The sequence below is a fragment of the Gossypium hirsutum genome, chromosome D01 (assembly GCF_007990345.1).
Source record: "Gossypium hirsutum isolate 1008001.06 chromosome D01, Gossypium_hirsutum_v2.1, whole genome shotgun sequence".
Taxonomy (NCBI): Eukaryota; Viridiplantae; Streptophyta; class Magnoliopsida; order Malvales; family Malvaceae; genus Gossypium; species Gossypium hirsutum.
The window spans coordinates 9,588,166-9,604,358 of record NC_053437.1 but is presented as its reverse complement, the minus strand read 5'-3'; the positions used below and the strand labels follow the sequence as shown (position 1 = coordinate 9,604,358).

The 16,193-nt window shown below is 33.0% G+C and overlaps 1 protein-coding gene across 2 annotated transcripts; it reads left to right on the top strand.

The window, feature by feature from the left end:
* Positions 1-4,143: 4,143 nt before the first annotated feature.
* On the top strand, positions 4,144-11,615 carry LOC107928609 (pentatricopeptide repeat-containing protein At4g04790, mitochondrial). 2 transcript variants are annotated; one of them, XM_016859865.2, is made up of 16 exons: positions 4,144-4,474; positions 4,837-4,884; positions 5,422-6,051; positions 6,249-6,425; positions 6,862-6,926; positions 7,563-7,670; positions 7,963-8,076; positions 8,401-8,496; positions 8,665-8,763; positions 9,170-9,289; positions 9,464-9,568; positions 9,761-9,925; positions 10,002-10,129; positions 10,291-10,369; positions 10,729-10,946; positions 11,087-11,615. In XM_016859865.2, the coding sequence occupies exons 1-16, from the start codon at positions 4,228-4,230 to the stop codon at positions 11,262-11,264; spliced, it is 2,577 nt and encodes an 858-aa protein (XP_016715354.2). In that variant the 5' UTR covers positions 4,144-4,227; the 3' UTR covers positions 11,265-11,615. The 2 variants fall into 2 exon arrangements, with proteins under 2 accessions (XP_016715354.2, XP_040942909.1); XM_041086975.1 differs by lacking the exon at positions 11,087-11,615 and having other exon boundaries at positions 4,154-4,474; positions 10,737-10,946.
* Positions 11,616-16,193: the final 4,578 nt, after the last annotated feature.

Sequence of the window (16,193 nt, the reverse complement as noted above, 5' to 3'; positions counted from 1 at the left end):
TCCCTAGATACCATTGACTGATGTTGAAATCATTGTGTGAGATGTGTTCGGTTAATCAAATGGAATAGTTGGTCCAAAACTTAGTCTACCATGCAATTTCAATTAACTTTAACATATTTTCACTAAATGAAGGTTCAATCATAAGACACCTTCATTTATGTAAATTGATTTCCAAGAATATCAAAATCTAAAATATTTTGAAAATGGGGGGAGATTGTTGGAACATTTTCAAATATTTATAGTGTTCTAATAACTATAGATGAATGGGTGTAATTAATCAAAAGATAAATATTTTGGTCATCAGTCAAAAGTTATATTTTTTATTTTTGAAAAAGAATTATAACTATTCAAACAATATTATTTGAATAGTTATAATATTAAATGAATAATTATGTGTTTATTTTAAAGACATTATTATTCAGAAAGACACCTATTGAAATATGTCTCTATGAAGAGATATGAAAATTCCAATAAATAGGAATGTGATTTCATTTGGAAAACACACCAACAAATTCTAAAATTCTTTCTTTCCTTCCTTCATTTCTAATTTTATTAGATTATTCTATAAAGTATTACTGCAGAAATCCTTTGTAGAAATTGAGTTTCTTGTTATACATTGCTCAGTGCTTAGTTGATTGTTCTCGTTAGTGCAAAACGCAAATAGTCATTGGCTTCATTGTATCCTCGAGGTTAATTTGCTTGAAACTCTTTTGCATATCGAAGATAGGTGGGGGCAAATATAACCTCAAAGATTGTGGCTTGATACACGCCTTAGAGCCTTGTCTTATTTCTTATTTTTTTGTTCGAGTTCCGTTTGTGTGTTAGATATTTTCCTCACCGGAGATTTGTACTAACAAGATATAGATTGTAGAACCAGAACCAATCCACCATGTGTTATAACTAACATCAATAATATTTGACTCAAAGCAAACGAGTGAGATTGATTTACCTTTCTTTTCAAGTAAACTCTTAAACTTGACACAGTCCTTCTTTAGGTGTCCTTTCTTTTTACAAAAGAAACACTTGGACTCTTTCTTTATGTTAGCTTGGGGTTGCATTTTAGTCTTCCCCTTTTTCTTGGCTTGGATCATATTCGTTTCTTGAGTAACAACCAGTGCACTCTTTCCCATCTCTAGTATGAGTCTAACTTCTTCCTGATCACACATAGTCAAAAACTCATCGATAAACCACTTATCCTTGTGTGTGTTATATGAGATCTTAAATGGCCCATACTAATGTCGAAAAGTGTTCAATATAAAGTGCACCAGGAAAGATTCAAACATTTCAATCTCAAGTGCTCTTAATCAAGCTGCTGAATCTCTTATCTTATTGATATGATCACGTACACCTTTCACTGTAGTGAGCTCTATTGATGTGAACTTTATGATTAGGGTGTTGGTAATGACTTCTAAAAAGTTTTGAACTGTTTTTCAATAGCCATTAATAATTATTGGACATTCTCATAATGCTCAATTGAGCCACGAACATCAACAGGAACCTTACTTTTTATGAACATGATACTTAAGCGATTAGATCGCTCTCATTTTTCATATAGAGCAAGGTCAACCTGAGTGCTAGTTTCAGTAATATGTGGCTCAGTTTTTCTTATGGCATAGTCAATATCCAAGCAACCCAATTGGAGAATAATACTCTCATTCCAGAACTTAAAGTTCTCACTAGTTAATTTAGGGATATTTACTTTATTATCAAGCATATTCACATGTAAAACTGCAAAATGAATGAACATACATGCTTAACAAAAATTTAAGGCAAACATAAATCATAATTTCCCAATGCAAATTATGTAAATAATGATTCTAGTGTCATAAAAATTGCCAGTAGGCTAAATTTTTAACTCAGGTAGATCCATTTTATGATAGAATTATTTACTATTCTTTTAATAAAAATTATTAAATTCATTTTCGTAATTCCTATGGGTAACTACGAAAAGTCATCTAATAATTTTATCTTAATAAATTATGCAATGAGATTTAATACCTATGTTTTTTGTATGTGATTTTTAACTTTAATACTTTTATTTAACTAAAGATGTAATTAGTCTTTAACTAAATAAAATTATGAAAATCACTTAGCTAGATATTAATCTTTAAACCTTATTCAAGATTGTTGCTAAGCCATTATGCAACATCTAATGTCTATAAACATTATAAGATCCTTATTACAATAAATAATTTCATTTAGTTAAAGTTGATGTGGCTAATTCTCTAATTAAAAAAAATATTATTTGGATCCCTAAACATATATTCTAAAGTTTTATTACTAAATTCCTTATGCAATAAGTATAAAATTTTTGCGCACAAAAAAAATGTATGTAACTAATAACAACAAATTTCTAAATTTTTTCACTAAATTTTTTATAACATAATTAATTTTAAAAATTCATTTTAATAAAATCCAACGATTTTTCACAAAATTTTGCAATAAAAATTCTCAAAAAATGTTTAAAAATAATTCAAATAAACATGACATCATTATTTTGACAAATTTACAAACTTTTAAAACCGTACAAGGCAGAGATAAACCATACCAAATGTTAGCATGAATAACGATTTATAATATAGAACGGCAGAAAATATTGAACATAAATACCTCCAGCCATTGTATGAACCAAATGCTAAAATCCAAATATTATAACACCACTGATAAGCACGTTAAACCACTGACGAGGTTTTCGAATTTAGCTATATGAAAAATTGAAAACTGTCAAAGTCTTTTAAATACTCGGAAGCTTCATTAGATAGATTTTTTTTTTCGGTGCTTAGAGACCTTATGCTAGTTGTTATTTATAGTGATAATTTTCCATAAAAAAAACTACCGACTACACATTTTACTATCACATAAAATATGAAAGTGACGGGGAGCAAAATATACTGGGAATGTGGAGGCCTTCCCACGAACCAGTTCCAACAAATAAGTATCGAATTTCATGTATTTGGGATCAAGAATCCTAATTCGATTAGAATTCTCTTGGAAGTAGCAAATTGATGATTTTTCAATTATTAAGAATGTAATTTTGATCAATTTATCAAAATTTGATATTATTATGATGTAATTCGAATGATCAAAGGTGAGATTGAAATTTGGCCAGCAACTTCCTAGGGAAATTGGCAAACATGTAAGAATTGATTCTATTGAAAATTTTTATTTAATTAAAAGTGGAAAATGAAAATAATTTCAATATTTAATATTTTAAATGAGACTGATAGTGATTTTAGTTTTTTTATTTAATATAAAATTTTCAATAAAAAGGTGTTTGAATAAGATAAATAGATAGTAAGTCACTTATTAGTTAATGTAAAAAATATTAAGTCAATTTTATTTTATTAAAAATTAAAATAAATTATTTTTTAAAAATATTCAAATTATCATATTTATCATTCAACCAAAATTATCTAAAATAATATAAAATATTATATTAATAAGATTACAATTAAAAAATTAAAAAAAAATAAAAATTACTTTTATCAAACAATATAATTATATTCGGTATTTATTTTTATTAATTTACCAAACAATTTTTTAATATAAATTCAACCGGTAATTTACTTGAGAGGAGGACAATTTTCGGTTAGGGTATTATTCGCCATAGCTAATTACAGGGTTTGTTGTTTTTAGGTTCTTTATTTTCATTAGGGATCCACAATGTTGATTGTTTATAGGTTCTTTATTCTCGCTTTGAATCCATCAACAAAGATGGTTGCACTGGATAGACCTTGAAGCCTCTTGAAAGCCCTAGCTCTCATTTGTATGGACTGCATTAGAGGCAAAACATTTGGATTGTGGGTTATTTTGGTAGAATTCACCTGATCAGATTAGTTTTTTTATTATTATTAAATGGATTAATTTAGCCTTCATATTATTAAAAATAATCAAATAATTAAAATTATTTATTGTTAACATAGTTAATATTTTAAAAGTTTTTATCTTTCTATAAATAAAAATTGAGATGCAATTGAAAAAAATAATTTTCCAAACATTTTTATACACTTTATTATAATTTAGACTTATTTGATTATTTTTAATAGTATAAAAGTTAAATTTATCCATTTAATAATAAAGGTATTACAAGTTGTAATACAGGACCGACATATTATATATATTCCAACTCAAAATTTTAAGAAGCTTGCAAAAGCCCAAACCCTTTCACCTTCAGCCTTCAGCCTTCAGCCTTCAGCCTTCATGTGAGCTCCAAAACCTCTGTATCAAATGACCGCTTCTAAAGCCAAAACCCTTAGCTCCTTATTTAAAACCGCCGTTAGAAATGCCACTAAAGAGTCCTCCTCTTTACCCTCCGGTGACAAACCCCTAAAACAGTTCGTCTCCTCCCTTGACACCTCGTCATACCCATCCCCATCATCCGCTTCATTCAGAATACGTTCACCTCAACCTACCAAGAAACCCGCCAATGATGGTAGCCTTCACAGCTGGTTGCTACAACCTGCTTCAACTTCTGGTTTGTTTTTTAATGCTTAACTTTTTCTTTTTCCTTTGGTTTTCTGGACTCTGGGTTTTGTTGTTTATATTGTTTTAGTTCCTGGTATTGAAGAATTTAATGAAAATTTTCGTCTTTAAGTGAAAATCGTAGTTTTTAAGGTTCTGGCTTTTAGAGCATTCAGCAACCTGTAGTTTTTAAGTGAGTTTTTTTTTATTGGATTCCGGTATTGAAGAATTCGTTGAACTGTGTTGTTTTAATTGAAATATATATTTCTGGTTTTGTTCTGTGTCGGTTTAGTTGTGGTCTGGCGGAGAATTGAGTGAAATGTGTCATTTTGAAGTGTAAAATCTGAAGTCTTAATTTTACCGTGGTTAATGCAGAGAATTCAATCGGGGGATTCACAGATGAGCTACATTCTATATTATGTAGTAAGTATTCATTAGTCATAGATTCATAGCATGCCAGTTATGTTCCTTCAGCTTATTGTGAGAAACATAAGGATAAAAAAAGGTGAAATTTGAATGTGTTTTTATATTCCTGGTCTGATGTTACACATTTGGAAACTTATTTACTTGATTTAGTCTTGAGAAAAGTTATTTACTTAATAAGAGATTGTACTTGCAAATGGATAGCAATCAAGAAGAACGTTTTCTCTATGTGAATGCAATATGCATATACATACATGTATTCATATATACATGTATGCATAAATAACTTGTGCCGTTTTTGAGTAAGTTGCTATTATCATTTAATTTAAAATTGCACTTGCATGTAGATAATTGTTTCAAGTAGAATATGCTCTTTAATTAGCAAGTACATGGATAGGAAACTGAAGTTTTCAGTTATCTTTCTAAATAGCTGAATTTAAAAGTTCTTTTTTTTTTCTATATTTTATTTTGGGAAAAGGAAAAGCAGTTTTAGTTCATTCATTGTGGGTTAAATCATGTATTATATTCTGCGTGCAGCTGGTCATCCAGAAAGTTCGAAGGATATCGAAGAAATGATGGATAATGGGAGTTCTTTAGAGAGAGTATTAAATATACCCTGGCTTTCTAACGTGTCTAACAATAACATATCCCTTAGGAGAAAAGAACTATCACGTGAAAGGAAACAGAAATGGGTGTTCAAGAAAACCCAGTCTGGTCGATTTAATCGGTTAATAAAGATGTGTGGAGATAAATTGGGCACAAAAGCTACTATAGAGGTTTTTGATAAATTGGGAAGAGATACTGGTTTGAAAGAGTACAATGCTCTAATAGCAGTTTGCCTGGAGAAGGCTAGGACCAGCAATGATGAAGATGATGCTTTAGAACATATGTCTGAGGCTTTTAAAACTTTGAAGAAAATGAGGGAACGGGGATTTCAGGTAGAGGAGGGCACATACGGTCCATTCCTTATGTATTTTATTGACATGGGTATGGTAGAAGAGTTCTTTTTTTTCTGTGGACCTATCAAAGAAGGGAATCCGAGTTCTGTTACTAGGTTAGGTTACTATGAGATGCTGTTGTGGATAGGAGTCAATAATGAAGAAAAGATCCAAGAACTTTGTAATTGTATTGTAGCTGCTGATGAGGAAGATGATTTTAAATTAAAAGGTATGGAGCTAGGTTCAGATGTCTGTATCATTTTTTTTAGTTATTATCTAATGATTTTAATTTGAATATATCCAGTTTATTTGCCAAGTAAGCTTTTTCTTTTTCTCCTTTTTTTTGGTATGTTTTTCATCTTATGCAATCGAGGGGGACAAAATTTTACCATTACTGAGTTTGCAACATTTTTTCCCATCTTACAGAAAATTATTTGTTAGCACTTTGTGAAAGTGGAAGGAAGGACATCATGCAACTTTTAGAGGTTATTGATATAACAAGAATTTCATCTGTGAACGTAGTTGCAAATATATTTGAATCATTGGGGAGGCTATCATTTGATTCATTTGCTGAGAAATTCCTTTGGACGTTAAAAAACAATGGTATGTTAATTGTTCTACTTTTTTTTCATCTAATGGGTAGGCTTCTAACTCTTATCCTTTTTAGTAATTGATGAAAACTTGTAGCTGATCTGGTTTTCTTTGCAAAAATACCCTTTTGTTGGTCGGTATCTTTGAAACCATAAATTTCTAATGATTCACTTTCATAAATTTGATTTATTTTTTTAATAATTTAGCAGTTTCCTAGGGAATTAATTTCATGGTGAGAGCTTGATGCATGCATAAGTTCAGTTTCTACTATCATGTTGTAAGTACGTGGCATCCCTGCCCATCTCTAAGATGGAGGGTTCTGATCCTGTAACTCCTGATATTTAGTTGTTTTAAAACACTCTAGGTTCTGATGGAAGATTAAAAATTTGGAAAAACTATGCATCTTCTCTTGTATGCATTTTTTAATATGGTAAATTTGGTAATGCAGATTACAAAATGGCTGATATCTCAAGGCTCATCTTTAGTTATGTCAGTGCCATTCCTAATTTAGCGGTGAGGAACTTCTCATGAAAGCTGCTGGTAATTTCCTTCGTACCATGATTCTATGAAACCCATGCAGTTTTGCTTGTTTGTTAAAAATAGAAAATTTGATTTTGCAATATTGTTATGGCACCTTAAACTCTATTAGCAGTATTACAACAGTGTTAATGATGTCTTTCGTTGCACACCAATTTGCGGCCTAGTTGATGACAATATAATTTGGCCTGATTTTGTCATACGAAGTAGGGAATCCAATTTTGTGAAACTAACTCGACAGCAAATTGGTAGGAACGACCTTGAGATAGATAAATTGGTTAAAACTAAAGATAGATCTTCAGCTGTGCTTCTTTTTAGTATCATAGGGTTCATTTTTGGAAGCAATGTCTTTTAAGCCCTTACCTTTAATCGGTAATTTTGAGATTTCTGAGGTAATATGCCCAGTTTCTTGGTCATGTTTAAAACTATTGACATACATCCTGCTTGTAAGCAATCTTGCTTGTGAATGTTTGTTGCCACTTTCCTGTAGGTTCTTTTAATTGAAAATTAAAAATTTGGGAGTTAAAAAGGTTCTTGTAGGCAATTAAGTCATTTTCTAGTCTTATAGCTTCCTATTCCTTTTTGTCTCTTTATACTTGTTGCCTATTGTAGGTTGAGGATTTGTTTTTGAAATTCAAAAGCTTGCACATGAAATTCGAGATAACACCTTCATCCGCATCATATGAGAAGCTCATTACCTATTGCTGTGATTTACACAAGGTATGACAAGATTTATTTCAAGCAAAAGGAGCAAAAAGTCCAAATTTTAGAACTTTTAGAACCATGCGTCATTTAAATTGTTCTAGTGCTATTGCCTTACAAACACTTTTGATGGTAAAATCTTATGGGATTTATACTTGGGTTTTGTATGGCCATAACCAAATATTGGGGAGCTTGAAGAACGGGCTATGGGATTTTCTATCATGTAACCAAACATTTGGCCTAGAAAACAAATTAAAAGCATTTATTTTGTGAACTTCTCATAATCAACTTTTCTTTTATTGCAATGCAGGTACATTTCGCTCTTGACATAGTTCACCAGATGTGTGAAGAGGGTTTGAGCTTGTCTATAGAGATGCTACATAGCATATTGCATGCTAGTGAAGAGAATTATGAGTATAATTTGGTATGATATGTCAAACTCTATTGTGCTTCATTATGTTCTTTTAGTGTCATATACTGTACATATTTAAATATCTTTGACTCCAATATACATCTCATTTTGGTTTCATTGGTTCATCTGGGCAAGTGTTACTCGGTAAAATGGATCTTAGTTACTTCATTTCTCAAATTTGATATTGTTTAAGATAAGAGGCTTTGATTCATTCTGAAATGTTGCTCATGGTTGTCATTGATTCATGCACCATTTGAATTATCCTGTTATTTGATTATTAACTAGCATCATGAACTCGACTTATTTTGCCCTTTTCTTGTTTTAATTCATTATAAGGTTCGGCGAATTTATTCTTTGATTGGCTGCCATAATGTGAAGCCCACCAGTGAGACTTTCAGGAGTATGATAAATTTGTCTGTGAAAATGAAAGATGTAAGATGCAATTCAATTTCTCTTTTGTTTCTGTTTGTCAGCAAATATGTGCTTCTTGTTGATTGTTTTATTTTGTTTATTTCTACAATGTGTTGTTCCAAACCAATGTTTTCCAATGTTTGAAAGCTTAATTAAGTTGTTTTGTATATTCTTTTTTGCTAAATGCAGTTCAACGGAGCATATGCAATGCTTGATGACTTGAAGAAATTAAATATCTCACCCACATCTACTATTTATAATACCATACTTGCAGGATATTTTCGAGAGGTAACCTTCTCTGCACCTTGAAAGGTCCCGCTATTTTACTTCTTATTTTTCCCTTTACTTTCTAGTTTGGGAAACTTGTATTCATTACCACACAGTCCTAGCTTCTGCATTTTGGCCTATGCCTGAGTATGGCACTCTTTTTACTGCAGTATGTCCTAGATTGTGAGAAAAGAGGGTATGTATGACAATATGCTTAAATATATACTTCTCTCTTTATTTAAGAGATGGACATTTTAAGGATGTGACATGGTCCTAATCTGTGAGATGTTTCTGCACAACTGCAAGTAAAAGCAAGACTTACTTGACTACAGAAATGTCATGAATTCATATCCTATCTTAAGCTTTCATCTGATTCTGATCTCTAATCTTACCTGTCTCTCGTTCTATTTTTTCTAATATTTTTCAGAGCAACATTAGTGGTGCCATGATGGTACTCAAGCAAATGGAAAGTGAAGATGTAAAACCAGATTCTCATACTTATAGCTATCTAATAGCCAACTGCAATTGTGAAGAGGATATTACAAAGGTAGGTTTCTTGTGGTCTGTTCAAAGTTAAGTAAATTCATTTATGCTTTTCTCTGAAAGTCTGCTGTTTTTCTCTTAATGCAACTAATAGTTTGGCATTGATGAAATTCTTAAAAGATATCTTTTCTTGTGAGTTTCACTTAAAGTGATGAAGTAATTCAGTGATTGCTTGTAGTACTGCGAAGCAATGAAGGCTGCTGGAATTCAAGTCACAAAGCATATTTTTATGGCACTTATAAATGCATATACAGCTTGTGGGCAAATTGAGAAGGCAAAACAGGTATATAAGCATTTAGCTAGAGAAGTCACATCTTTTAAATAAGAACATTGAGCTAAAAGAATGTAGCTTACATGCATGAATAAATCTTCTGCTCAAGTACGAAATTATATGGAACATAATTGAAGTACCATTTATGCATTAGACCCATTTTGATGTCCTGATGGTCTTAAATGGTACTATTTTATATTTTAGGTAGTCTTAGACAAAGGGATACCTGTTAACAGCCTGAACGAGATCAAAGGTGCACTTGCATCAGCCCTTGCTTGTAGTGGGATGATGCCTGATGCATTAAATATTTACAAGGAAATCAAGCAAAATGGGGGCACTTTGGAGCCTAAACCTGTTATCTCTCTCATTGTAAGTTTACGACAGCCTTTTTTTTTCTTTTTCCTATAACTGCAGTAGTGTTATTTATCATCTTACCATCGCTTAGGAGCATTTTACTTCTGAGGGAGATGTGAATATATTACTTCAACTATTGGAGGAATTACATGATCCAGACTATTGGTTTGATGGCTGTTGCAGAGCGGTTGTACATTGTGTTACAAAAAAGCACTTAAGGTTAGATAACGCAATATTCTTCATTTTCTGGGGCATTTATTTACTTTAGCAGCCTTCTCATCGTTCAAGCTCTTGATATTGATTTCTTGTATCTGTCTTCTTTTTGCACTATTGGTGGATTTATGTTTAGTTATCTTTGTTAATTCCTTGTTTTATCTTAGATTGGCTCTTGATTTGCTCAAGCAGCTTAAGGATGAGTTTCATAAGGATGATTTGGCTTTGGATGTTGTTTTCGACGAGGTTTGTTCGCAATTTCCTTGCTTCATTTTGCATATACTTTAGTAATGCCATCTTAGTATGGTTGAAACCTGAAACACAAGCTTGAACTCTTGGTAGTTGCACTTGGTGATTATGAGGTTAGAAAGAAAAAATGAAAAAAAGAACATAACTTTCTATCTCCAAATGTATTTATGAATTTTACAGATAATGGTTGGCAAATATTTTGTGCCTTCTGCTTTTCTGTACCTCTTATTAATCTGTTATCCAATGTGTTTATCTCTAATGCTGTTATAGTTTGCTATACTAAGTTCTTTTTTTCATTATTAGCAATTGATTGCATTTGCCTTCAACTTACATGCTTTCATCTCCTGATTGAGTAGGTATTCAGTGTAATTGCAGAGAGGCAGCCAAACGATTTACAGATTGGCCTGGCTTTGCTTCAAGCCATGAAGGACGAATTAGGCCTTACTCCTTCTCGTAAAAGTCTTGATTTTCTCCTTGCTTCTTGCGTAAGCGCAAAAGATTTACAGAGCTCTCTTTTAATTTGGAGAGAATACCAGGCGGCTGGCCTTCGTTGCAACATTTTAACATTCCTGAGGTTAGCAATCCTCCCTTGGTCTTCTTTTCTGCCTTTGTTGCTTTGTTTTTGATGTCTGTGTTCTTCATTTCTGAAGGTCGCACTATTTCATAAACCTGTTGTCTGTGTTTGATAGATTGAATTGTTGGGTTTTCTGGCAGGATGTATCAAGCCCTTTTGGCTTCAGGGGATCCCAAGTCTGCAAAGACTTTGCTGACTAAAATTCCAACAGAGGATCCGCATGTTCGATGCATTATCAAGGCATGTCAAATGACTTACGTTCAGTCTACCTCGAGCAAGATGAAGAAGCAGAAGGTACAGAAGAAGAATAAAACTTGAAAAACAATCCCCCATGAAATAGTTAGTAAAAGCATGAAGAAGCTAGAGGAATCGATGATTAGGTCTGTGAGTTAAATGTGTAAACCATGCCCTTGATTAAGGGCATTGCACACTAACGAAATCCTTGATTAATGCCATTGATATGGATGCTCAAATATTAAAGGTTTTAGCAGCAAATTGAAGCAATGAAAAACCTTACTTGGGAAGCATGGAAAACAGGGAAACAATGATTTAATTTTTATCTTCTCTTCTCTGCAAAATCGGTGTTCGATTGTGGATCATTGCCTTAATTATTGTAATTAGACTCATTAACTACTCAAAATAATAAGACACCGTGTAGCCGTTTCATTATCTTCTTTAATTATATATTACACGAATGCATCAAATTCATTCATGATGAATTAATTCATTAATCATGCATATCAATAATATTACAATTACAAGATGGAATAAAGCAAATAATTTAATTTGTTTATTTTTAGTTGGATTTGTTCAAAATTTGAATTTTGTTAGTTTTCTATTTTTTTTCTGACTTTTACGTAGGGGCTAAATTGTAAATATTGATAACTAAAAGATTTGTTTTAATCTTTTTAATAATTGCCACGTTAATATTGGATGGAAGGATGCAAGTATTCATATCTTAAAAGTTAAATTATAAAAATTAAATTTTGTTATTTAAAAAAAAAAAGAAAACAGATACTTCCTGGCATATATAATCCTATTAATTATTAAAAGTTCAACATTAACGTACAATGATCAACAAGAAATTCAAAATAACTCAATCTTCTAAACTCAATGGGATGCATATTAATTCAAGTCATGCACCCCTGTACATGGAATCTATAGACTAGCCGAATCACACAGGCTAAAAGTCCAAGCAGGAAGATGCAGCAGAGCGTTGGCGTTCTCGGCGACAACAACATAACCTCCGACACACACAGAATGGCCTTTCGGCTGAACAAATATCCTCATCAAACGAACATTAAACAAAAATAAATTGTCTTTGGCTATGTGAGGTTCCAGACTTTTTAACCCTTTCAAGCACTAAAAGGAATATTGGAGCAAATATGTAAAGAAAGACAGGAGCAGCGCACCCGATGACACAAACCAATGTGGCCAACCATAGTGTTTTCTGTATCACCACGAATAATCCACTCACGAATGCTATCGCCATTGCTATGTGTGAGATCCAGGTCAAACCAATTGGCGAATGGAAGGGTATCCATGAAGGACTTGGCGTCTCGACGTGACGATGTCCAGAACACAATAACTGCAGCTGTAATGGATGAAGTCATGGCGATACTATCAGAGATAACAAATGCCTTGAATGCTGCTTTACTAATCAAAACCGCCATGCCTGCGTTTGGTTCATCATTTTTAAACCGTCCCGGAATGTTGAAAGCCGCTGTAAACGTAAATGTAGCTAAAAGGGTAAACATTATTCCAATCATGTCAGCCATTCGCCAACCTTTTTAGCCAAATTTGGCTGGGATCTCCACTTTCATATCATCTAATCGGGGATTTTCAAGGACATCTTCAGGATTCATGAACTTATAGGCGCCGTTTAATGCTTTCAAGGTTAAGTGCTTCAAGGAATAACATAAAAAAGTCGCACACAATCAATTAAGAAAAGTGACATTTCAACTGCAAGATCAGTGTAGAAAGTAATGCAGTACATTTTGCAGCTCCATTCCCCGATGATGAGTGGAGAATTGTTGAAAAATGGCCAAGTCCAACCATGGTGGTGTGATGAATTTTTTGTTGAAGAGCTGTTGAAATTGGCCAACCATGCTGCTGTTTGAAGTGCATGCAGCTTGATGACATGCTGCAGCACGTATACTTGCTGTAACAGCAAGGTTTTCTCTTTAGTTTCTTTGTTAAGCTACTTAGTTGAAAATGAACTAAGTTGGTATTGTTTTGATGTTTTTAGGTGCTGATTGACATAATCAGCTTGTGTGCAAGTTAAGTTTTACTTGTTTCAAAGTAAAACTAGTGGTAGTAGGTAGTATTTGGTGATGTATTTGACTATATATATGTTGTTTTTCTAGTTGACTGAATGAGCTGAATGAGCTATCAGCCATTAGCTCCCTTGCTGCACGTTTGTGAGCAAGTAAATTGTTTTTGTTTCTTCCTCCTTTGTTCTCTATCTTGTTCTGTTTCTTTTTGCTGCTGCCATTGTTCCAACAAGAGCATGCAGCTTGTAAACATGCTGCAGCACGTATGCTTGCTGTAACAGTAATTTTTTTGTTTAGTTACATTGTAATTAAACTTAGTTAACAAAGAACAAGCTGATGACAGCTTGATATGTTTAGGTCGTGAATGATGTGTTTAGTTGACTTGTTTAATGTAGAAGCAATGTTTCACAACTTACTAAGTTGAGTAGTTGTGTTTGGTAGAGAAAATTGTCTATAAAATGCATGTATTGCTTTGTTAATGGTAATGAAAATCAATGAAAATAAGTTTTTCATTCCTTGCTGCACGTTTGTGACTAAGTAAAATATTTCTTGTATCTTGCTTCTTTGTTCTAAGTCATGTTTTCTTCTTTTGCTCCTGTAAAACGCCAACAAGAATTTAACTGCCCTGACTTTCACGTTAGTTTTCTCAGAGAGAACTGTAACCACGTCGCTATGGTAGTTGGTTGCCGCAAGATGCAAGGCAGTGTTTCCATCCACATCAGGTGAGTTCATCAAATCCTCCATCTCAACCAAATTTAGACTATATTTCACTGCATCTACATTCCCGTTCATAGCTGCAAGATCAAGAAGGTTGTGCTGGCTCTCATCAACCATCCCGATGGAGCCCTTCTCTGCTGCCAAGTAAAGAGGTATTTTCTTATTGTTATCTTTTATGTATGCAACAATAGAATCTTTGTTAAACAACAACATAATGCATAATGAAGGGGAGTCCTCTTCTTTCATCTTGCTTTTGGACCAGTTCTGGTTTACGCTCATGACTTCTAGATTTCATTAAAAAAACAAACAAAAAACAAAAAACAAAAACAAAGGCAGAAGTGAGAGAGAGAGAGATTATAATTCAGGTCAGTGACTATGTTTCTTATAAAAAAAAGGAGTGGTTTACCAAAATCGTTCCTCTTGATAGCAACATGCAAAGGTGTTTGGCCGTTGTGTCCAATGTCATCAAGTGTCTCCGGATTAAAATCTATGATTCTCGCTGCGAAATTGGTGAGCCTCATAGAAATAGCAATCGACAGTGGCGACTCACCCATATTCTTTATCCTGCGCAACGATTCTGTATCGTTTGCTGCCAACGCCGCCATTGCCTTGAAATTTGCATTCCTGGCGATTCCATGTGAAGGGGTATTCCCAAATTTATCCCTCATCTTACCAATGTGTATGCCTTTATAGTCTTTCATTTCTTTGATTAAAAATTCAATAATGTCACGTCTTCCAAACCTGGTGGCGACATGCACCGGTGTCTCTCCCTTGTGGTTTATCTTGAAGGTGAGGGAAGGACGTTCTTTGATGATCTCTCGTACCAACAACTTGTGCCCGTACCTTGCCGCATTATGCAACGCATAGTTTCCTTCTTGAGTTGTAATATCAAGGATATTGACAACCTTTCTATAAAGTTACTAGACTTGTGGCATTTGGAAGTGGAAGCATGTCCTAAGTTAAGTATAGACTTTTTTTTATAAAACTAACCCAAAAAAATTATTAATTATGTAAATGACCCATTTTTTTTGTTAAACATGTAAATGATCTAAAATTTACAGTAAAAGTTGGTGGAGTCAAAAAGTTTGGCGCCACCAACATACCACGTCAGCAACCAGGATAAAAAAAATAATTTTTGGCAGAGCCATGTAGGATGGCGCCACCTGTATAAATACCAGGAAAATACTATAATTTTTTAAAAAATGAGGGGCTTTAAAAAAAATTTCCTTTTCTTGGTGGAACTAAATAAGTTGGCACCACTAGTTTCCAATGTCTCATGCCAGATTTCTGTCCTTTTTATTATTATTTGTTTCATAATATTTTAAATATATATATTTTTGGTGGAGCCATTCTAAATGGCTCCACCAGTTCATTTAAACTTTTTTAAAATTTTTTTATTATTTGTTTTATAATATTTTAAATGTATATTTTTTTGGTGGAGCCATTCTAAATAGTGCCATCAGTTCATTTAATTTTTTTAAAATTTATTTTTTATATTTAAAATTTTTAAAAAATAATATTTTATTTGGTGTAGCCATTCTAAATGGCGCCACCACTTAGTTATCCAACATATATAGTTATATTGAGACGTTTTTGTAAAAGTTGAACTGGAAGAGAAGAAAAGAGAGAAATTGTTGTGTTTAGTAGGAGAGTTCAAAAATTCTGTTGAAGATGAATAATGCGATGTTTTTGGTGTACATTATTTATTATGATGAAATTGTAGAAGGTGATGTTGGTTGTATATTTCAAGGTCGGCAAAGAGTAGGGTTGCAATTCAATAAAAATGTGAAGCTAGAAGAAATGAAAAGGAAGATCAGTGCGAAAATAGCTATCCATTGTGGACCGGCGATGTCCAGATTATTTTACAAGTTTCCAATCTCTACAAATCCGTTGAAATTTTGTGAAATGCAGCTGTTAAATGATGATGACTTGGGCACTATGATAGAAATATGGTGGTCAACTGGGAATGAGAATCCCCAATCAGTTGAGTTATTTGCTGAGTTAGCGGACTTAAAGCTTGTTAAGAATGTTAGTCCAATAAGTCAACATCGCGGATTTAACTTTGATCTTAATGCACAATTAGAATGCGGAGGGACATCGCAGATACCGAAAATCCAAATTATAGTAGGAGTTCGTATAACAACCCTACCCCGGGTCCCCATCTACAAATACATCCAGATGTGATAATAAGCACAGAGGCAGACGTCGGAGAAAGGACCAATAATGATGAAGATTTTGATCAGGATGTTAAAGATTT